We start from the raw sequence: 23,658 nt of genomic DNA, 5'->3' as shown, positions 1-23,658 counted from the left end.
TATGGTTGTGTACAAAAAGTTGTAGGGGGAAGATAGCGGAGAAAGACATGTAATTACTGATTTCTTTAGACTGAATGAATAAATTTACTTTTATATCAGAGAGTGGAAGGGCTCAGAGTCACAAAGTCTTTCCAGTTGCATGTCTTACTTGATTTTCTAACTAATAACTAGTTCAAGCGCTTTTAGTTTACATTGGATTTGGAAGTTGTCTTTAAAAATGGATGCACATCGTTGTGCATAGATTGAGTAGGACCTATAAACTGTAAGGCAAGAGTAAACCTGCCTTTCTGTTTAAAATGCTTCCTGCTGGCACACTGCTGAGGGTCTAACTAGACAACACTGTCCTAAAACATATGTATTACACAGAAGTTCAAGTGGTTTAGGTTTCTGTGAGTACACATAGAATTGAAAAATGTTTACCTAACACAGAAGAAATGTCTAATCAGTGCCATGTATGTGTCTTGATGCACAGCCAACTGTGGATGTCTCGAGAACACATGAGCTATCTCAACGTGCACATCTGGAGTGTCTCTAAAATAAGGATCAGAAAAAAAATTCTATTCTTTTTTTGTATTAAGAACTTTAATCCTGGCACTTGAATCTATACATTCAAAGCAGAGTTGAGAATTGCGATATAGCTATGCTGATAATTCAAGTTAAAAACACATTTTCTTTTATTATCTGGATGTTGCAGGCAAACTTAGGAACCTATTAACATGCATTATTATCCAGAGAATTGACTCAATTTTCCATTTTGTTTTGCTCATATAAGCATAGTCTAAAATCATTGGATCAGAAATATTCCTAGCAATGAACTGCATTTACAACCTTGGTAAAAAGTCATTTTTATCTAATAGTCAAACATAACTAATATAATTTGTGGTTCTTCTACACTTACATGGCTTTGACTTTACAAGCATTTCCCTATGCATTATCTAATTTGATCTGCTCAGATTTTTATTTTTTTTTTTTGAGATGGGCACTGGTGAGAAAAATGAGGACGCTAGACGTCAAGGAATTTGATGGAGATTACACAATTTAGGACTCATGACTCCACTGCACCAGGGGTTATTAAGCTTTTTGTGTCATGAGCTCACTCTTTGGGAATTTGCAGACGCCTGTGGACCCCTTCTTAGAAAAATGCTAATAATTGTACTTTTAAAAGCACTATAGGATTACAAAAGAAACGTATTATAATACAAATATCAAAATATTTAACATGTTTGATGCAGTGTACATATGCTTTATTAGTGTGCTAACTACCAAGATATAGTAGCAAAGCTAATAACTGCCACAATTCCAAAGTACTGATGAGTATAAATAATATTTTGAGATATCTACAACAACCATAATGTGATATGCAAATATCTGTGATTTCTGTTGGTTACAAAGTCACTGGTATTGCAACCATATAAATCATTGGGAGTTCCCAATAATTAGAAAGCCAAACAGGAGGTGGCATGAGAGCTTTGAGTGGAAATAATTGTTTTATCAGTTTCTGGAGTGATTCCTAAACTCTTGCTGGGTTCTGAAGAATGAGACTGACCTTGAGTAGCTTGACACTGGGCTGAGATGCAGAGTGCCCTCACTGAAAGGCCTGGAACCCAAGCTGAGTCATATGCATCCTAGAGCCAGAAGGTTCCATAACTGAATGTTGAATAAATGGCACTTATTCATTCAATGAGGATCTTCCTCTGAGAACAAGAAACTGAGTGCTCTCTTGAGCCTATCTTTAGATATTCAAAAGACAGCCATAAAAATTCAGAGACCAACAGGAATCAAAGTTGTATTACTCAGGAAAAATCTATTGATCTTAATTATTGGATTAGGCCTTCAAGACTGGGACATATATTCTAAGTCTAGTCATGCCATTGGTCCTCTTAATAATCTTGGTCACTTTGTGTCTGTAAATATTTTTGTAATCTTTATTTTTTAGAATAGTTTTAGATTTATATAAAAATAAGACAATAGTACAAAGAGTTCCCAACCTGACCAGGCAGCGGCACAATGGATAGAGTGTCAGACTGGGATGTAGAGGACCCAGGTTCCAAACCCCAAGGTCGCTAGCTTGAGCCCAAGGTTCCTGGCTTGAGCAAAGGGTCACTCACTCTGCTGTGGCCCCCAATCAAGGCACATATGAGAAAGCAATCAATGAACAACTAAGGAGGTACAACAAAGACTTGTTGCTTATCTCTCTCCCTTCCTGTCTGTATGCCCCTATCTGTCCCTCTCTCTGTCTCTCTGTCTCTGTCACCAAAAAAAAGAGTTCCCATATATCCTGCACTCAGTTTCCCCTATCATTAACATCTGACACTAGTATGGTATGCTTGTTACAATTAGTGAACCAATATTGATACATTATAATTAACTAACGTCCATATTTTGGACAGTTTTCCTCGGTTTCCACTGAATGTCCTTTTTCTGTTCCAGGTTCCCACATTACAATTAGTCACCTCTTAGGCTCTCTTGACTGTGACAGTTTCTCAGACTTGCTTTGTTTTTGATGACCTCAACAGTTTTAAGGAGTCCTGGTGAGCTGTTGTGTAGAGTGTTCCTCAACCGGGATTTATTTGAGGTTTCCTCATGATTAGACTGCAGTTATGGCTTTGGGGGAGGAGGACCCCAGAGGTAAGGTGCCATTTTCAGTGCGTCGTGTCCAGAGTATATGCTACCAACATGACTGATGACTGTGGTAGTGACCTAGTTCACCTTGCTAAGGTAGTGTATGTCACACTACTCTTTTTCCTTCTGCCAATTCACTTTTACATTTCTATAATGACCTGTGGTGGCGCAGTGGATAAAGCATCGACCTGGAAATGTTGAGGTCGCTGGTTCGAAACCCTGGGCTTGCCTGGTCAAGGCACATATGGGAGTTGATGCTTCCAGCTCCTCCCCCACTTCTCTCTCTCTCTGTCTCTCCTCTCAGTCTCTCCCTCTCCTCTCTAAAATGAATAAATAAATAAATAATTAAAAAAAAGAAAGCATGAGAATCTAGCCCTTCATAGAAGTGTGGATCTAGAAGAGATTTGGGGAGATTAGTGAGTCCAGCTGCTGGGCCCAAGCCATCCTGTACAGGTGGGTTTCTGGCTGGCCCACCTTTAAAGATATGAAAGGAAGGGGACTGCACAGTGAAAGAGTTCTGACTCTTGACAGTTGATGTTTTATGGCTCAGTCAACAAATTAGCTGAATGTCGTGGCTGCTTAGATAGATATGTGCATAGCTCCAAGATAGTTCCCCCTCCTAAAAAATTTCTGGAACAAGCTGCCTCCATAAATAAATACAGGTTGGGGTCAAAGGTAGGTTTACAGTTGTGATTATGCAAAACAGAGTTTATTCTTGGATTATTATTTATTTACTATTGTATTATTTTCCATACAAACTACTGTTAACCTACTTTTGCCCCACCCTGTAATGACTGGAGAGAGAAATGACTGATTAAAATATAAGGCACTATAACATGGTGGGCATTGATATGAAAAAAATGTAGTGGCTACGAACACAGTTTTTGGACTGACACAGTCCAAGCTTATGTGCCAGATTCACCCAATTGAAGCACATGACTTTAGACGAGTCACTTAGGTTTTCTAAGCCTCAGTTCCCTTAACTGTAAAATGGGGATAATCTTACCCATTATTAAGAATTGTTCAAATCAGCATATAGAAAGGGTCCGGCATGGGTAGACCTGCTGTACAGAGGTATTGTCACCATAGAGGGAATAGTGACGTGATCCCACGGTGGAGTCACTCTAATGGGATTCTTTCTAGATGGTTTTTCTCTGCTGAAACTGAGTTTTGGGGATGCACACTTCAGCTGCCCACTGTCCTCCATGCCTCCTTTTGTTTTTTAAAATGTCTTCACCTCCCTCCTCTTCCCTTAGACGGCCTGTGCCCTCGTGTCATTACCCATCACCAAGCTCCTGTTACACTGGTGTTTCGGAGGCAGTAGAACTTCTTCGTGACTGGTCACACACAATTCCTTTTTCCTCAGGTCGTCGGGGAGCAGCAGAGCGCTGGAGAGAGGAGGAACACGCTTCTGTGTCTGTTTGGTTTTAAGTGGTTGCCTTGCTGATCCTATTACCGTAAAGGGTAATGATATTTGGGGATGAAAGTCTATGAATAAGTAATGATAATAGAAGTAAGAACCAGAACTGTGGGATAGAAAGCTTGTGTTAAAAATAGTCTGTCATTTTCAACTCTGCCTACTAAGCCTTTTCCTAGACTGAACGGCGCAGTCAGAGCCTCAGCGCAGGAGCAGGCGGGCTGAGAGCGGGGCGCGCGCGGGGCCTCCGTGCACCACAGCGGAGCAGCCTCTCTGTTGTGGTCACACTCGATCCCCAGCACCGCCGCTGGCTTTCCCTGATGCAGCCAATAAAACTTTTTTTTTTCCCAAGGCCAACTAACCAAAGTAATAAATGTTCCATTCTTAAATCAAATAATTATTGATTTAAGAATGGAAACTTCAACATGAGAACATTTGGGTCTGGTTTGAGAACTTGATGTTTCTCGAGACACAGATATTCTTCCGTGGATCATCCATTGTCATGCACACGGCTGTAACAGTCAGGCCACCCAGGGATCCAATTAAAGCCTAGAAACGAGCAAGGCTGAACCGTGAGGAAATATGAGAAGAGACTGCCGCTTGGGATGAGAATTCGGACCCTGGTATCTGAGACGCTGTGCCTTTCATTATTACCCAGGAGACTGGTCAAACTGAAGTCCTGAAACCTCAGCACGAATGTCTGCCAAACCCTGGTTCCAGTGAACTAAGGAAAAACAGACAACTATGCAAGTAAGGAGTCTGCTCAAAACACCCAGCCCCTGTCCAGGAAGACCAGATCCTAGGACTGCAAGCCAACACATTACAACCGATGGGAGCAGCTGTTCTGGTGCCAATCGTGGCCTCAGATTTATTGCTTTAATGGCTAAGGTCACAGGCTAAGGCGTTCTCCAGATTTTGCTATTGAACACAGACACTGCCGCCCCTCCTGCCTCCCCTGTCAAGCGCCAGGAGTCTGTTAGGGCAGAACTGCACAAATGGGAAACACCCATCAAATGCAGCAGGAATATTAACTTCACTAGGAAGCCTTTATATGCCATTACTTTAGAAAGGATTCCTTGTTAGTCCTACCATTAAACAATTAAATTGTCAGAGATGAATTCTGTGCGTGTGTGTGCAGAGCGTGCGTGTGTGTGTGTGTGTGCAGGCTGTATAATTTCCCGCTCAGGTGATGTCTGCTGCAGGTCTCTTTTCTCTCCCCCCCCAATTGTATGTGTTTCCCTTTAAATTGTTGAAAATGAATACATTTCCTGACGGCATAAGCAGTTTTTGCTATGAACTTTGATATGCCTACACATTTATACCACTCAGAAGATAGGAATACAAAATGAAGTGCTGAAAAATGAATTTGTCTTCAAGTATCCTCCCTGTCAGAACCTGATTCCTTCTTCCCTTTTTCTGACATGAGTTATTAATAGTCAGTTACTCTGTTGGCATTCTGTACATGGACATTATATGAAATAGTTCCAAATCAGGGCAAGGCCAAGACCTACAGATGGAAGAATGATCACCGCATCCTAGTTCCCTTATAGTTGCGGCCTCACTAGAGTTTGATGCCTTCATAATACTAACTTATTCTAGTTCTCTTACAAAATGTTTGACCTATGAACATCAAACATGCTTATGAAAAGTTTTACTTAAACTCTATATTTATATTGATTATTTTAGTACAAAGAGAGCATATTACTTAAATTGAATAATATTTAATAAATGTAACTAAATTCACATTTTAATCTCTATAATTTTGCTATAGCTTAAATTATTACCTGATCAGATTATATTCTTGCCTTTGTCAGCTACCAAAACTCTTCTTTGAGGCTTTAATCTTTTTAAAAAAAAAATTCAAAAAGCAAAAATAGATTAGCTATCTACTAAGATGAAAAGGCTTCTAAAAATTACATATATTTATGTAAAATATATATATATGGCAAAGGTTGAGCCAAGAAAATACTGCCAAAATCTACAAGTCTTCAAGCTCTTGCAATACCCATGTTGAATTAATTCTGTATGGCAATGAATTTATTATTCACTTAATAAATGCTTCTTGATATGATGACACAGTCAGTGTCATAAATATAACCTGCTGTTCTAATATTAAGTCTCATAAAATGTTTAGCTACTTGTTTTATAACAATGTACAGGTAATGCAAATAGGGAAGAAAAGAGGTTGTGACATCAAATTACAAGTAGCTGCAGTTTCTCTACAGCCTACCTCTCTTTGGTTTGTCTCTCTATGACCATTGGCGCATATATATATATATTTAACAGGATGACAAAATTAGAAATTTTGGAGCCTACCTTGTTACACTGTGAGATTTATATTTAGGCTTAAAATTAGTTAAGGTACACTCCACTGCCTAGGTCCAGATCCCCTCACACAACCTTGCATAGCCTCTCACTGGCCTCAATAAAATTTGTCTTCAGGTTTTAGAAATACTGCACCTTTCCATTCAGTGACTCATCCTTCTGGACTGGCATTCTGGCACAGTGCGGACCTATGTGTCTAGGTTTTTGATCAAGAAAAAGCTATACAAGCCTTTCCTCCCAAAGGAAAGAAAAGAATATGGGTGGAAAATTTCCTTGGAAGAGGAAAAACAAATTAGAACAGAAAAAAGTGATATTTCCTGGAAATATTCCTATCATCTTATTACTATTTTTCTTATTTACTTGTTTATTTATCTCAGTTCATTTTACAAAAGATTTAAACCTGCCTCACTCCCAATGCAACAGACACACAACACACTTGGACCCTCTCTTGCTCAAATGGATCTTTCTTTTACTTTCCTATTTTTTAATGCAATTTATTTGTAAACATTTATGTATACATTTTCCATGCCCACTCAAAAACAAATTTTACCAATTTTTAAAATTGGAGTTATTGAGGTAATACTGATTAATAAAATTAAACAGGTTTCAGGTGCACAATTCTACATATCAACTGTACACCGCATTGCATGTTCACCACCCCAACTCAAGTCTCCATAGAAGAAAGATGGATAGAGTCTGATACTTACTGTGCTTCTGACAGTAGCACTGCCATCTTTCCAAACAGGAAGATTTAAGCCTCCATCCAGCCCCTCATCCTGTGACCACTCTGTGCTTGCGCCCTAATGTACGATCAAGGATTGTTATCCCTTAACCCTCACAAGGGTTTCTCCCTCCTCCTCTCTGGTTGTCCAGGTCCCACCCGACTCTCTGGCCTAATGGCCCCCCCTTTTTTTTTTACCTAAATACTTGTGATTAATGTCGCCATTGAGGTACGCCTGATTACCATGCTTGTTTAGCTAAGACAGTATTAACAGCATTAAAATTAGTTCAATAGAATTTTTTTTAATTTCAGAAATTACCAAGTATGTTAGAAGAACATCTCTTTACAAATAACTGATATGTTTACTATAATCCGTTCCTACCTATTCACTAATATAGGTCCCCCAAAATAGTAACCTGAGCAAAAGACTATATATGTTGTGTGATTTCCATTCAGAAATACTTATTGGCTTGTATTACATCAAAAATAGTGTCATTATTTATGAATTACTTTGATTAAAGTTTGTGAGGCATTTAGGAAACTCCTACTAAAATACAAATAACCCAGAGAGTGATAATATTTCAAGCTCATTATCAATGAATTAAATCTTTTCAGGGATTATTCCAAGATTCTCTGATGAAATATCAAATCCCTTTCCTCTTGTGATGGTAAATCAGTAGATTAAGCCACACAAGGACGCACAACATTTAACCACTTCTGTCTTGTACAGCAGGATAGTTAAGAGAGACTGCCTCCTACCCCAAATCCACCAACCTATCCCAAATTTCTTTTAAATTAAAGCCAAAAAGGCCTTTGTCCACCATTAGATAGAAATATCCCTGAAAAAAGGCCATACATTAAGCCAAAAAGTTATTTTTTGGAAGCAACACATTGTATTCCCTTCAAACTTGCCTCTTCTCATTTGTGATGACAGTAACTCAAGTAGGAGCCTCAGAGTCATCTTTCACAATTCTTTTTCCCACAACCAATCAATGATTTCATCCTCAAGGTTCCAAATCTGTATATCTCCCACCTGTCTCCTTCTTCCCCTTCAGGGACCGCCACGCTAACACAGACCAGCATTTCCCTTCACCTAGGCTGCTGAAAAACCTTCCTAACACCACTCTCCATTGTACTCAGTCTTCCTAGCGCTCAGCTTTGATCACGCCAGTCTCCAGGTCAAAAACCTTTAATGCTCCCCATTGCTTAAATCACAATCAAACTCATCTTGTTTTAAATGTTTATTATTGTACGGCCTCACCTCCCTTCTACCTTCATGTACCTTAGTCCTCTAGCAAAACTGCAACACTCACTGTTCTATAAAGATGCCCTTGCTTTCCAACCTGTGTGCCTCCGATGGTTTCCTCCACTTGAAATAGTTTTCAACCCATTTTCATCCATTGAAAGCCTACGTATCCTTCAAGGTCAACTTCATATTTCTTAAATAAGTTTTTCTGGCTCCCCCACCCCACCCCAGTTGGATGTGATCTGTCCCATCACTGAACTCCCATGGTTTCTACATGCCCTGAATTACTAAGTAGTCCCATTATTTCTAAACTTGTCTTGTGCTACTCATTCTATTGACAACTCTGTAAGTCTAGGAACAGTGTCTTATTCATCTCAACTTCACCTGCAGTGCCTAGCTCAATGCTTGCATATAAAATGCATACAATTATTACAGTGTTATGAGCAGTTTTGAAGGATGATGAGAAAGACAGTGGAGGAGTTTCCAGCTCTGAAAGGGTGACTTTGCCAAGGAGTGACATTACAAGGTCCTGGAGATCAACTTTACACAGTTTGTAATTTTAAGACAATAGCTTAGGACAAGCACCTTGGCAATAAATAAATATACTTGGCGATAAATAAAACTTTTTGGCTTAATGTATAGCCTTTTTCAGGGATATTCCTATTTAATGGTGGACAAAGGCCTTGGGGAAAAGGCGAGTTGATCCAGAGCACCAGCATCGCTTGGATAAAATTGGGGACTCTCAGGCAGGAAGGCAGCATGAAACCAGTGGGTACCATGGGATTCTGGGAATGTCTTCAGGACTTAAAATACCTCAGGTCAGATCAGAACACCAGGCCAGAGAATTCTACAAGAGACCATCAAGTTGGTGATAAAGTAAATGGCCTGTTTCAGTACTCTGCATACACTAGATTAGAATGTCTCTAGTGGGTTGTTCATGTTTATGTACATATGTAAAACTAATTGTTGGTCAATTGCTCAATCAACACATATTTGTTGAGTACTTTCAGTGTGCCAAGCACTGCCCTGGGTGCTGGAGATATAAGAGCAAAAAAAAAAAAAGAGAGAGAGAGAAGACAAAAATCCTTGCCCTCCTGGACCTTTCTTATTTGTGGGAGGAGGTAAGTGATAAATAGAATAAACATGTAAAATAAGAGTTTATGAGAAGGTGATATAACCTTTGGGTAAAAATAAAATAAGTTATGGAGACGAAATACTCGAATTTTAAGCACAGTTGTCAGGCCTTGTTAAGATGATATTTGAGCAAAGACTTGGAAGAGGTATTGATATGTGCAGCTATCTGGCAAAGAGCATTCCAGGCAAAGGTAATAGTCAGTGCAAATGTCCTGAGGTAAGCACATGACTGACACATTGATTTCAGAATTGCTGGAAACAGAGATAGGTCAGAGAAGTAAAGGGAGACTTTGTAGGCCATTGTAAGTATTTGGCTTTTACATGGAGTGAAACAGGAGCCTTAGGAAGAGCCTTAGCAAAAATTGATGTCATTGGCTATTGAGTTGAGACTAAACTGTAAAAAGGGCCAAAGACAGAAGCTGGGAGACCAGTTAGGAGGCAGATGAAAATATCTCAAGCAAGAGATGATGAAGATGGCTTGACCCAGGGTGGTGGCAGTAGAGATGACAAACGATCAGAATCTAGAAAAATGTTAAAAGTAAAGACTGAAGGATTTTCTGATGTATTTTATACAGGACATAAAGGAAAAAAGAGTCAAGGATGACTCCAACTTTGTTTTGTTTTGGTTTTCTTTCCTTTTTTTTTCTTTTCCTTTTTTTTTTTTTTTTTTTTTTTTTTTTTGCAAGAGCTACTAAAAACAATAGTATGTTTCATTCACTGGAATGGAGGATATTAAGAGCCGCATAGTTGGGGGAGAAAGAAAACAAGGGGTTAGGTTTGGAATCTGTAAAGCTTATGATATCTAGAAAACATCTAAGTGGAGTCTGGAGGTCAGGAGGGAGGTCTGGACTGGAGATCTAAATTGGGAGTAATGATAAAGATGGTATTTGAAGCCATAAAACTGGATGAAATCCACAAGAGTGGCTAAAAGGAAGAGACGAAGTTCAAGGACTGAGCTGGAGGCACGCAAACATTCAGAGGTCGTAGAGAAGGCATGGAACCAGCAAAGGAGCCTGAGAAGGAAGAACCAGCAAGGTATCAGGCAAACCAGGTGAGTATGTTTTCCTGGAAGTAGAACAAAAGGTGTTTCAAGAAGAAAAGGAGTTACCAACTTGGTCAAACGCTGCTTACAGATCAAGGAAAATGTGAACCAAGAAAAGAATTTTGATTGAGCAATGTGGACGTCACTGGTGACACTGACTATAACAGCTTGCCTGGAGCGATGAGATGAGAAAGCCAAATGTGAGAAGGTTTGAGAATGGAAGAAGTGTTAGAGCACTTGAATATAGACACCTCTTTTTGTTGTAAAAGGCTTGCACTTTATTTTTAAATCCAGTAATTCAGACTTATTATTAACCCAAGTGAGCATTATGTTCACCAGAATCTGAATTATGGTAGTCAAATTTTACTTGAGAAACCCTCCTTTTAGGTGACAGAAACTTTGTATGACATAGGTTTTGGCAGTTGTGAGTCTGGCACTCTCTTTGTTAACTGAAGAAAAACAATGAGTGCCTTCAGTGAATTTGCAGCTTAAGGTATTTTAAGTCTTATAATCTAATTTCTGTCTTGGAGCTTCAGACACATACAGACACATGAATCCAAAATGATGACATCATAGTTCTCAGATTGAATATTTCAACTCATTATAAATTACATTTGTTCATTTAAGTATTTCATTATTGATTCGTTGTCAGGTCTTTCCTTTTAAATTTTTAAGTACTGTTTCTCATTCCATGGACATTTGTTCTACTGCCTTTTCTACTTGTAGACATTGGTTCATGCTGTCAACACTTGGGCAAAGAATCTTAGAAAACATTAAGCTTGAGATTAAAGGTAGGGCAGGAAAAGCTAGCAATGGAACATGCTAAAAACGTATCTGCACAGGACAGGGCCAAGTTCATACTCAGAACCACAAGGGTGCTGTGAAGTACAATGATTTCACACTTGTGTTGTGATGTCATTTTGTTGTAACATTAAAGCCAAGAGTCCTCCCCACCCAAGGGAAATTCCAGTTTCCCAGAAGGCATATTTCTCAGAGCCAAAGCTCCAAAGATGCCAATGCAACCCATGCTGATAGTTCGTCTCATGTTATTTCTCAATTTTATGCTTAATTTACTCCTTTTGGTTTTATGTATTTTGACACAGCCAAGTGTATGTGGGGATTTCCCCAAAGTCCTTTAAATGCTATAAAACTTTAATATAGGGAGATAAAAACAATAATAAGCCATGCCTCCCAGCCCTCACATCTAGTTCTTCATTTGAATTAAGCACTAACCACTTTTTGATAGATTTAGATTTCCAAATCCTTGCACTGCTTTATTAAATGCCCGTCTGCCTTTCCTTGCCCTCTTCTCCCACCCAAACGAAGATTATATTCTACCCATAACCTGGGCACAGAACACCCATTGATTGCACAAAATGGCATCTTTACAATTCTTAAATTATCATCATAATGGCCTATATCGTGCCTGAGCCAGTGCAATTTAATATGATTCAGAATAAAGCCAAGATGAATGCCCGCTCCCAATTTTAGGCATGCAACCCTGAAATGTCTTTTGGAAAAATGAAATACTGCTCCTGGAAATCTGTTGAGTTTGTCTGTTTTCAGCATAATTGCCTTCTCTCAGTTTCCTAATACCCTTAAAACCTCTGAGAGTCTTTAATGTACAAAGTTCAACAAAAATACCTTCAAAGCAGATTAGTTCTAATTATGGTTAATATTTGTTTGCTGCTTTATTGAATAAACTACATTTGCTTATTTAAAAAAAAGAAAGAAAAGAAATTCACTTAACTGTATGTCAGTCACCCAAATTTTACGTGTACAAATGAAATGGAAAACATTTATTACACAAATTTAATTACAATTCTAAGAAATAAACATGCAAATTAGATAGAGTTCAATTTGCAGATGCTAATCCTCATCCTTGATCTTTCTCCTTCCCTCCCTGATTTTCAGCTTGTGCCTGTCTCTGATTCCTAGGGAGCCAGGCAGCCAGAGGTTCGGTTTTTCACAGTCGGAGGATCACTGTTTTAAAGAAGTGTTATATTTAGCACATCTGGCATAGTAGCAGTAAACAAACATTATAGTCTTTGTAACACTTTTGTGCAGGTGCCTTCCCCTGATTTTATTAGGTCTATGCCTTCCAAGTCTCTGCGTTCATTACACCTGAAATGACCCATCTCGACTATGGAAGGGTCCCTAGACAGAAGTTATGAATTAATGTTTCAAAAAATAAACTCCAATTGAGCCCAATATAGGGGAAAATTACTATTTGCAAAATAATGTGATTCCGGGGTGGTTTAAATTACATTCTCTTGACCAAGGACAACCTCCTTTATTACTTTTTTATTTCCTGGAGGTTTTCCCTGGAGGCTCCCCAGCCAGAAAGTGTTGCCAATTGAAGTTGCAGCAAGACCAAGGTTGCTTTTTTATACACATGCAGCTCCAGAGGGGACCGGGCGGGGGCGGGCGGCGAGGGGGGAATAACTGCTCGGTCCTGCAAAGACATCTGTTTCTCATCTCCGTTTGCTGTGGCAAAGGAGAAGAAAGTCTTTTGCAAAGGGTGGGAAAGCACAGATTTTTTTTTTTTTTTAAATCACACGCACACACAACAACAAAACTAAACCAAATGAAAAAAGAGAAGACATCTCATAAGGTTGCCGAGTGAATACATTATTGGGCTGGAACAGAGTCCCCAGGGCTAGGGCGGGAGCTGGGAGCGCGTGGGGTCTGGGCTGCGGGCTGGAGCTGGGCCCGCGTGTCCCCGGGCACCGGGAGGGGAGGGGAGGAGAGGGGGGCGGGAGGGCGGGAAGGAGGCAGGGGCGGGCTGGGGTGGGGGTGAGGGGAAGGCGCCCCGTGTGCTGCCTGAGGAGCGGCGGCGGCGGCGGCGGGAGCAGAGGAAGGGAGGGAGAGCGGGCGCGCTTGTCATGTTCCCTCTCTCACCCTGGGGGCATCCTGCACAACCTCTCCTCGGAAATCCACGGGGAAATGGCAAACAGGATTGACGGGTTTCACACGCTCCTCGCTAGACAGAGCCGCTCATTACCATAACCGTCTGCAGCGACGGCGGCGCCCCAGTCGCGGCGGCGGGACCTGCCCGGACCCTCGCCCGCCCCGCGCCAGCGGCCACCGCCGATCAGGCCGCCGGGCGGGACCGGCGGGACTGTGCACCGGCGGCCGGGCTGGCGCCGAGCCCCGAGCGGACAAGCAGGAGCTGGAGCGCGGCGGCCTCCGCCTCCCGGCTGACCCCGCGGTAAGAGCCGGGCTGGGCGTGGGCGACGGGGGCAGAAGGGCCAAGGCGGTTCCCGCGGACATCTGCTCGGAAGGACCCGCGCCCGGGCTGCGCCGGGGTCACCCAGTGCTTCCGCGCAGGCCTGAGCAGGACCAGGGGCGGCGTGGGGCCAGGGCGCAGCCGGGCGCGGAGGTGGCACGGGTTTCCCCGGGGCCGAAGTGTGCCGCGGCGCCTTCCACCCGGGCGGGAACCGCCGCCTCCCGGGCCGCCCGCGCGCACCGAGCCGAGTCCAGGGACAGGTGGAGTCGGCAGCTCTGGCGAGACCCCAGGGTCCTGGGTGGCCGCTTATTCCCTGATCGTAGGGGACAGGGGTGAGGAGGAGGGATGCCCCCGGATCTGGACGCAGCAGCCCCTGGCAGGTGGGAGGGAGGGGATGGTGGATGTCAGAAGCGCGCGTTTGCAAGAAAAAGGAAGAGCTGTAGGAGCTGACACCTTCTGTCCCCCGCCACCTCCACCCCCGCACTCTCCTCCCCGGCAGCCGAGCCGCGCTGCTGGCGGCAGCGGCTCCTCTGTCCTCAGCTCACCTCCCCGGCGGGCTCGGCTGCTGCCCGCCTGGTCCACGCCTCCGCCCCTCTCCTCCCTGCCTCCCCTCCCGCCTCCGCGGCCCTCGCAACTTTCCCGAGTGTCCGGCTGGGGCGGCAGAGGCGGGGATGGAGCAGACTGGGTGGACGCCGGCGGGAGGTGCGGCCGAGTCCCGGGAGCCCCGGTTTTCCCGCCGCGCAGGGCGCTCCCGGAGCCGTGGGCTCTGAGCGGGCTTGGCGGGGACAGGAGGCAGGGCGGGCCAGGCAGGATCTGCTGCGGGCTGGAGCGCGGACCGGGCCAGCCTAGCCAGAGCCCAGCCAACCGCCCTGAGTCATTTCCTTGGAATCCTACCTTTGGTGTTTATTTCCCTTAGAAGGAAACTTGGTTTAAAAATAAAGAAGAAGGAGAAGAAGAAGAAGAAAAGAAAGAAAGAAAGAATAATAGCTCAGTCTTCAGGAGAGGCGCAGGACTCGGACATCGTGGAAGAACAACTTGCCTTTGTTCCAGACAGTTGGGGTGCTGTTTACTTTCTCCTCAGGCCGGTGGCAGGCAGGGTTTTGCTCGCTACCCTAGCGAGGGGCTCAGAGGCTTAGGCACCGACCCCCGGGGGTGTGTCTATTTGGGAGCCCGGATCTGGCGGCTGCTGCCAGCCTGCAGGGAGTCGGTTCTCCAAATCTCGGACCCCAGGCTTGGGCCTGGTATGCAGAGACTTGGTGCCTGGCTTAAACACCCGAACACCCGGTCCACCCCTCACAAAACCCTCCCCCTTAGTCTCAGGACCCGCATTCCCAGCGCCAGGACCTGACCTAAAGCTCTTGACTGTCGGAGCCACAGCTGAGAAAAGCACTTCCTAGGGACAGGTGTACTGCCAGGACGGGCAGGAAAGAGATTATCTATTTAGAAGGGTTTGAAGGATTTTATTCCGCCCATCCTGCTTCTTCCACAACTGCTACCTAGAGCTAGTCGCACTGTTGAGATCTTATTAAGGACAATGTCCCAGTCTGGGCTTGGTTCCACCTGGGCGGGACATTTAAGACTAGCAGTGTCAAAGGTGCTTTAAAAATATCAGGCTTTTCTTCCTTGCTTTTCAGTATTGGAATCAGACCTCTAACTGCTATAATGCCCTTAATAAAACGTTCTCTAATTTCTAATGACAGATGGGGGAGAGGTGGGCAAAGAACCACCAGAGGCCCCAGTTAAATTCAAGGTGCCACTGAATCTGTAGCTACCCTGTTCTGTGTGCCAGCCAGTCCTATTAGCATCATAATGGCTCCAAGAAAAAAACAAGCCCAACTCATCAGGAAAAACCAATCTGTATAGAAATGCCTGGTAACTTTACTGTGAGCATTCTGGGAAAGCTTGACACTTTAGCCCTCAGCCTTCTGGGAACACTTGAGGTGTCGTTCCACTATATCCACTTGGCTCACAAGACAGATATGTAGGAGCCTGAGGATAAAAGCTTAGAACCTTTTTATTTTTTAAAGCCATGTATAGACAAAACACTTGAGCACCCTTCTTTTGTTGTCTTTTGGGGGGGGAGGGTGGGCACCCTTTCTTTTTTCAGTCCACTCACCTCTCATGTTAAGCAAATTTTGCCATTCGTGTACATCTTGGTGGCTATATCTAATAATAACGGCATTTACATTTGTGGATTTAAACTTCTGAGTTTAGTAACAGAATTATAAAATAAATCTCATCATACAGAGAATAAGGACAGTTTGTGTCTGCATATAATACAGATGAATCCTGTGAAACATTGGTGCTTAGCACTGCACACTCCCAATTCTTCATGAACCTTAAAGGTGCCTTCTTAATGTTAACATCCCTGACTGTAAATTCTAAATAGACTAGGAAGACTCAATTGCCAAATCTCCCCACTCTCAAATGATCCCAACCCATGTATACTTTATTCAGACTTACATAAATCACTGTGGAACTCAGCCTCTCCAAATCTTACACACAAGATTTTGTGTGTAAAAGTTTTTAATTCAGAAAAGAAAAACTTACTGAAATTAGATATCATACAGAAAAAGATAAAGCAGCCAAGATAAAAACAATTCTGCCATGCTTCAAGTTCAAATGAGTAATGATAGACTTTTATGTATTAGAAACAATACTAACAAATAGAAACACTGAAATCTTTAACAACCAAAAAAAGCTACAACAATAAGTCCTTAAAATATAAACAAACTCATAGTAACATAAAACAGCATAAGACCCACATAATGTCCTATTAAACAAAGGTAATTGCTGCTTGGGGCCTGCAAATGCTTCCCTTTCTTAAGGGGTATGGATTTGTCAACCTTCTTTGGTTTAGATGTAATAAAAGTTTCTCTTAGGCTAAAAGCTTAGATCTTATTCCCAGAATCCATTGTTGCAGTCACTAAGAGAGGGCCACTGCCTCTGAGAAAAAACTATAATTCATGTATCCCTGGCAGTAGCACTTCCTGATACAGTTGTCTTAAAATAGGTTAAGAATTTCAGTTTGGACCATTTCATGAGAGCCTTCCAGGGAATAAATTATCATGAGGTTCGATACCTTGTTTGGATGCTGAGTTTGAGGGAGTGACAGACAGAATGGTGTAGTTTGTTAAATCAACGTAGTCTAAATTTTTGGCTGATGACTCAGAGCAAAATTAATGACATGTCCCACCATTTCCTTTTAAAATTAATAGAACCTCTTTTTTCTCTCATAATAAGTTTCTAATAAGTCCTGGCTGCTGCCTCTTTGGAGGGCATTTGAAAAGAGATAGGGTAGGTAGTTTAGAAGCCCAAAGCAGCTGGGTCTGAATTCCAGCCACTGACCTGGACACTTACCCTGTCTGTCAGCAGGCTTTGCTTCATTCTTCAGTGAGGTTGGGATGGGATTCAGGATCTCAGAGAGAAGCCTGGGTGAAGGATACAGTTGTTGCTGCCAAGAGCTTGCTCTGTTAGCCAGAAGGACATTGTCACTTTAATGAAGCTGTTTTCCCTGCCCCTGGTATCTTTTACCTGGAAGTGGACCCTTGTTATAACATGTAGGTAATAACAGTCTCCTAGGAGACAATGGGAGATTCACCCTTTTCCCAAAACATTATAAGCTATATAATTTGGAGAAGAATGCAAGAACTAGACCTTTCGTGCATATTTGAAAGACAGTCAGTCTCCATAATGCAGGCCTGACATCCCTCTTTGTGACAGTTCTTTAAACCACAAAGTGAGGCAGTGGAGGGTTGGCTCTCCTGAAGGAGCTGGCACTTGGGAAGGCACTGAGGCTGAACTGCTGTCACCGCTGATCTAAGGCCCCTAGCTCTTTTTACTTTAGTATCAGACCTTTTTCTTTCTTCGACTCACTCTTGACCCTACCTTGAGCCCTACTTAGGAGCAAGTGAAGACACTGAGCCTCCATGGAAACGAGGCCCCCTCCTTCACCTGCGTTATGGAGGAGCCCAGGGGACATCACAAGGCAGAACAGCTCCCTGTCTCCCTGGACGCCCTGGGGAAGGACATGAACTGGAGAGAAGGGCAGTGGTCTGTGGCCGGTTGGAAAGTTCCTGTCTTGTGTCTGGGCTTTGCAGTGTGCCGAGTTGCCGGCTCCCTCTGGCCCTTAGCCCTGGCTCCTGTTTAATATTCTGCCTGCTCCGCTGATGTTGTGCTTGGCTCCTGTGGGACTGCAACTCACGGCTTGAAACTGGAGCCAATTTTCTGTCTTCATGTCTCACTGTTTTGACTGGAGGCAGATCCAGTTCAGGCCGATCAGGGCTGGTGGAAACAACTACCAAGTGTGTCTCTGTCTGCTTCGCTTTGGGAGAAGAAAGTGGAGGGAGCCCCAGAATGGTGTAGAGGAACTGGCCCTGCAGAAACGAGAGGAGGGGCAGAGGAACCTGAGAACCTCCGGAGGGGAGACTGCTGCCTCCCCTCCCCTTCTCTTTTGATTGATTAGTGGATTTCATCAGAGGAGACTCTCGGAGGATTGGCTAGAAAATTGATTTTGCCTTATTAATAGAGAGGAAGCGCGAGGGTTCTGGCCTTGCCTCCTAGCGGTGCATTTTCTGTGGCAAGGTCAGGAGAAAAATGTGTTTAGGAGGCAAAGCAGCTGTCTCAGAGAGGGCTGAGGGGAATCTGAGAACAATAAGAAATGGGGTTTTAAAGATCCGCCCATGAAATGCAGATTGCTGAACACAGAGACAGAGCTAATAGCAGCAAAAGAGTTTGCTGAGGTTTTTCTTTGAAAAAATAATAAAGTATTTCAGGGTGAAGGGGAGAACCAAGAAGTAAAAGTTTCCTGAAGCAGAGATGCCAAGGCCGTTGTCTGGCTTCCTCTTGATGAGGGCTGTTTTCTGTTTTTTGCAGATCTGAGGCTGTCAGAGATGACTCTGGTTCTGTCCATGAATAGATTCTGCGAGCCCATTGTCTCGGAAGGAGCTGCTGAAATTGCAGGGTATCAGACACTATGGGAGGCTGACAGCTATGGAGGCCCGAGCCCCCCAGGGCCAGCACAGGCTCCTCTGCAGGGAGACCGGGGAGCTGGCCCCCCTCTGGCAGGTACTGCACTTGACCTTCCCCTGCTGCCCTCTGAGGCCAGACTGGTGGGAGGAGGTGGTGCCTGAAGCACCGCTTGGAGCTGAGCAAGCTCCAGGGACTTTCCAGGCTGCCTGTGCACCTCTCTCAAGTGAGCCCAGGGCTCCCCGGTGAGGACCAGAGGTGGTATTTAAATTGCATTCAAATCTGAGTCTGGACATGTGTGGCTGCTTTGTGTATAAGTCATGTGTCTATATTTTTAAGGGAACTGAACCAGATTTTGAAACTCTGTTCGGGTTTTGGTTGTGTACCCTGTGGAACTGCATGGTTCCATCAGAGCTAGAGAGGCTCCAGGGGGCTTGACGATGAATCTTCATCCCATGAGACAGAAAGGCATCTGCACTTGGGGCCAGCAGCTATGTTGTCTCTTCTTTTTATTAAGCACGCGATTTGCCTTGGTATTATTGTAGGGGGGAAATGTCAAAGCTTGGAAAATAGAAATATGTTCTTTCTGATTCTTTATTCTAATATTTGAAGGTAAGTTCCTTTGGCTTTTTGTGCAGTGCTAGCAATTTAAAAAAACAACAACAACAACCCTGCAATGTAAAACAAGTACTCGTGAAGTCTGGTCTGCTAAAATGGATTAAAAGCTGTGGTCTTTAAAAACTAGACCCTACTTGAATTCATGGTTGACATGTTACATTTCTGAAAGCAAAAAGGACTTCAGTTACCCAAAATTTTAATTTAAATTTTTAAATTTCATACTTTAAAAGAAGAAATATTATAACTCCAAGACACAGGTAATCATTCTTTTCCTTACCTAGAGCCAATATTTTAAAGTTGTTTAATTATTAATGCCTACAATTTAACTGGCATATAATTGAACAGTGGCCTTTGTTATGGTATCATGGACTTAATTAAACAATTTGAATAAACACTGATATTATTTTGGAGTCAGTACACTTCTTCCTTTCATGAGTTTGCCTGTGCAAAGAATCTGGGTATTTAGTAAATGCTGAAATATGTCATTTTCCTCTATAATTGTCTAGAAAGCCTTTCCTGGCCTGGGTCACAGGATTCTGTATAATAGCAACTATTAAGGCAAGTGTTTATTTTTAATCACCACATGTACAGACAGATGCGTAGCCAAGTTATCTTCTAGAAGGAAAGGAGGAAAAGTATTTTGTTTGGAGAACCTCTGGCAAACCGCATGTCATTTGTCATATCTGATTTATTACCACAGGATCACATTACAGGGGAATTTCAAATCCTATAACAACATCCAAGATCACATACTTTAAGAGGAAGTATGTGGAAGAAGAGGATTTTCACCCACCACTCAGCAGCTGTAGCCATAAAGTATGTTTTTTTAATAGTCATTATTTTTATTAAGAGTTTAAGATACTGAGTAACAGTTGCTTGATCCATTTCCAAAAATTAAATCGTTCCTCCCAAGCAATGAAAATGAGCTACTTCTCATCAGAGCCATATTAATCGTTGTCACTTTTTTGGGTCTTGTGTTATTTTTCACAAGGAGCTGAAGAAAGAGCCAGCAGGGGTTCTTCTACCCAGAAATAACAAAATTATATAATCTAAGGAACGTCTTTCTTACAAATGATTTCTTTTTTCTCAGGTTGTGTTAAGGGATATGGCTCGTCCTGGTAGCCACGTGTGCCAGATGCTCTTGCCCTTACCTGACAGGCTTCTGCTCTGAGCTCTAGCTCCTGTGGCCAATCTGCTACTGTGTGTGCCCGCAGGGGGTGGTTCTCCAGACCCGGCAGGGGTGGACTCACCCTCCCTTGAGTGTGTGCATGAAAACAGAAACATGGGCTTTATTTTACATTTCCTACATAGGTTTAGTTTATTATATCATCTGTTCCGGAAAAAACACCAAAGCTGACTTTTTTGCATGTATGATCAGAAAATAACAGGATCGGGAGGGTGTGCAGATGTATGGCCATCTAAGCTTTTCAAATACCAGCTCTTTTGCCTTGTGGTCATCTTCCTTCCAAACCTAGCTGCTGATTTGATCAATCTAGATCACAGTTGTCTGAAATTCAGGGAAGATTTCCAGTTCTTTGACTCATCTTTCACTCTGTCTTTTCTTACCCACCCCCATCACCACCCCTGTCCTTTAGAAGTCACTATGACCTGCTCATGAAGACATCAGCAGACAGTGATTGGCAGGTGCTGGGCTTTTCCCTGCATGAGTAGTTCCTGCCTTTGGTCAGCCTGGACTGGTTTAGTGCACAGCTCCTCAGGTTATATTACCACCTGGCTTTTTCATGAGCTGGAATAGCTGCCTCCCAGGACACAGTTTATTTGCTCTTTAGTTTGTGTTGTGGTTGCAGCAGTTTTCCAGTTGCCACTGGATTTGTACCAACCATCACCCAGCTCGGGAGAGAGTCCTCTCAGCCCCTCACTTCATCTCTCCTCCCGCCCAGCCCCAGGAGGCCACCTACTTTGGGTCCTTTAGATCCTTTCTTATTCTGAGCTTCATTTCTTGTCATTGTCCCCCTTTAGAGCAAGGGCAATTGCAAGTATGAAACCCAAAGGATTGAAAAGAGGCATAGCACTAAAAGCCAGGTCTCATGCTCCTTGATGGCCGGACCAGGCTTTGAACTGCGCTCATTATGACTTGCATGTCGGCATCTTCTTATTGACATGCAGTATATGAGTATGTATGTGCATGTGCATGTCTATTTGTAGCTTAAAAGCGCAAGTATCGTAAGAATACAGCTTGATGCGTTTCACAAAGTGAACAGATCTATGTCACTAGCATCGAGATCAAGAAGCAACAAAACCAGAGCCCAGAACCCCTCCATGTGCCCCCCCTTCTGCTCACTACCTCTCTGTCCTCCAAATAAACCACTCTCTGAACTTCTAACAGCGTAGTTCCGTGTGTTTTCCATCCCCTCGCTGTGCCATAAAGGAGCCAACAGCCTGACCCGCCCCTGCTGAGGTCTGCATTGTGGCTGGATTCTCTGGTGACCACACCACTGAGTCGGGGAGGGGACATCAGCAGCACCTCTAACGGGACAACACTTCTAAATGAACCTGGGGAAACAGAACCACAGAAACTGCCAAAAGAAAAATATGTTATGAAGATATATTTATATAGTCCATTTCCCTAAGCTTTCTCTTCCTTTTTTGATTTTTTTAGACCATCTCAATTTTTGAGGAACGAGCCCACATCCTTTATATGTCCTTAGAAAAGCTCAAGTTTATCGATGATCCTGAAGTGTACCTCCGAAGATCTGTCCTTATAAACAATTTGATGAAAAGGATCCATGGAGAAATTATCATGCAGAATAACTGGTGTTTTCCCGCCTGCTCTTTCAATGGCGCCCCTGCCCAAGAATGGTTCATGGCTCAGGACTGTCCTTACCGGAAACGACCGCGGATGGCCAAAGAGGAGTGTGAGAAGATCCATGCCTGCTGCTTTTACCAAGATTGTGGTGGTCACTACCTAAATTTACCCCTGTCGGTCAATGCTAATGTTGGAAGTGCCTCCACCACTGCCTCCTCTTCTTCCTCCTCCTCCTCCTCCTCCTCCTCCTCCTCCTCATCTTCCTCCTCCTCTTCCCCTCTGCCGTTACCCAGTTGTTCCCACCAGGTGGATTTTGATGTAGGCAGTGCGCCCATTTACAAGTGTGATGGCCAGATACCTGCCAACGAAATCTTTGTTACTAATGCCAGGCCACTTGGTGTTCAGGAAAAGGCCAAATTAAATGATGAGAAGGCAAATAATGACACCAACAGGGATGGCAGCCCCCTAAGCCATGAACCTGTGGGGAACGACCTTGCCTTTGAGTGCAAAGGCCAATTTTATGATTATTTGGAGACTGGCTATAATGAAAAAAACAGTGTAAGTGAGTCTTGGAAAAAGTCCTTAAGGAAAAAGGAGATTCCACCAAGTAACAAACTGTGCTGCAGCAAAAGGAAGTGAAACAAGGAGCCATGTTTCCACCACCGAGCATGCACAGCATGATCAGTTAGCTCTCATACATTTTCTTCTGAATGGATTTTCTAGTTTTGTACAACTGATACGATTATGCCATGAACATGCCGTGTCATTTTTAATGCCTGGAGAGCAGATTGCATAAAACATCTGTACAGTGGGCATCAGCAAGCTACTTAGAAGTGTGGTCATTTTACCAAGAAAACAGTTGACTTCATGCTTAAAAGTCCATCTTAGTTTTCTTACAGAAAAGATCAGTAGATTAGACTGGGCGACAACATGCGCTTGTGATAATTCCATTACCCCCAAGGAGCCTGTCACTAGCTAAGAAACTTCAACGGTTGCCGGTTAATTAGGTAGCGGTTTGGTAAACACATCAGAATAACCAGCAAAGGATGTCTGCTTCATCTATATGATGAGTACTTTTTTTCTGAATAAAGGACTGAAGACAGGGAGCTAGGTGAAACGGCTTCATGGTATTGTTAAATATTTGTATTTAACAGTCCCGTGTGACAGATGAAAATAGGGTGTAGCATAAATGAGACACTCCTGTCTGGGGAAGGCAGTCAAACACTATGTGTGGAGGGTACTCCCTGCGAGTTCCGCTGGCCTGCGGTGGGTGATGGGGCTTTTAGAGAAGTGTTATACAGGGCGATTTTTGGTGCCTTACTTTATCTTAATTTTTGCCAATGTAAAAATTAAGGATAAATCAGAGTTACAGCAGGGATTTAACAAACAGGAAAAAAAAAAACACAGGGTGGATCAATATTGTTTGGAAACCGTTAACTTTGAGCTATTGCGTTCAACTTTTGATTCGACATCTCTATTCTTTATTTTTGATGCCCAATTGTTTTTTGAATTTGGCATTTTTAGAAAGGGATGGAGGAAACAATAGAGAGAGCTGTTGGAAACCAGCGC

At 43.1% G+C, this 23,658-nt stretch overlaps 2 protein-coding genes across 2 annotated transcripts; one reads left to right on the top strand and one right to left on the bottom strand.

The window, feature by feature from the left end:
- Nucleotides 1-445: 445 nt before the first annotated feature.
- On the bottom strand, nt 446-15,918 carry LOC136391996 (putative uncharacterized protein SERTAD4-AS1). The gene is made up of 4 exons (XM_066363956.1): nt 15,887-15,918; nt 14,282-14,581; nt 3,904-4,010; nt 446-531 (listed from the first exon to the last, which is right to left on the bottom strand). The coding sequence occupies exons 1-4, from the start codon at nt 15,916-15,918 to the stop codon at nt 503-505; spliced, it is 468 nt and encodes a 155-aa protein (XP_066220053.1). The 3' UTR covers nt 446-502.
- Nucleotides 13,352-23,249, top strand: SERTAD4 (SERTA domain containing 4). The gene is made up of 4 exons (XM_066361820.1): nt 13,352-13,718; nt 18,612-18,803; nt 20,023-20,138; nt 21,943-23,249. The coding sequence occupies exons 2-4, from the start codon at nt 18,629-18,631 to the stop codon at nt 22,726-22,728; spliced, it is 1,077 nt and encodes a 358-aa protein (XP_066217917.1). The 5' UTR covers nt 13,352-13,718; nt 18,612-18,628; the 3' UTR covers nt 22,729-23,249.
- Nucleotides 23,250-23,658: the final 409 nt, after the last annotated feature.

The sequence above is a fragment of the Saccopteryx leptura genome, chromosome 2, assembly GCF_036850995.1.
Source record: "Saccopteryx leptura isolate mSacLep1 chromosome 2, mSacLep1_pri_phased_curated, whole genome shotgun sequence".
In the NCBI taxonomy this organism is placed as follows: Eukaryota; Metazoa; Chordata; class Mammalia; order Chiroptera; family Emballonuridae; genus Saccopteryx; species Saccopteryx leptura.
This window is presented reverse-complemented; position numbering and strand designations above follow the sequence as displayed.

Bases quoted from the DNA above. Each gene is read 5' to 3' on its own strand.
- LOC136391996 (XM_066363956.1), bottom strand. From the start codon at position 15,918: ATGCCGTTATTATTAGATATAGCCACCAAGAT. The intron at 14,582-15,886 runs GTACACGAATGG...GGCTCTGGCTAG, and splicing joins TTAGATATAGCCACCAAGAT to GCTGGCCCGGTCCGCGCTCC. The intron at 532-3,903 runs GTAATGACACGA...TCCTTATTTTAG, and splicing joins TAACAGGAGCTTGGTGATGG to AGACACTCCAGATGTGCACG.
- SERTAD4 (XM_066361820.1), top strand. From the start codon at position 18,629: ATGACTCTGGTTCTGTCCATGAATAGATTCTGCGAGCCCATTGTCTCG. The intron at 18,804-20,022 runs GTACTGCACTTG...TTATTACCACAG, and splicing joins AGCTGGCCCCCCTCTGGCAG to GATCACATTACAGGGGAATT. The intron at 20,139-21,942 runs GTATGTTTTTTT...TGATTTTTTTAG, and splicing joins TCAGCAGCTGTAGCCATAAA to ACCATCTCAATTTTTGAGGA.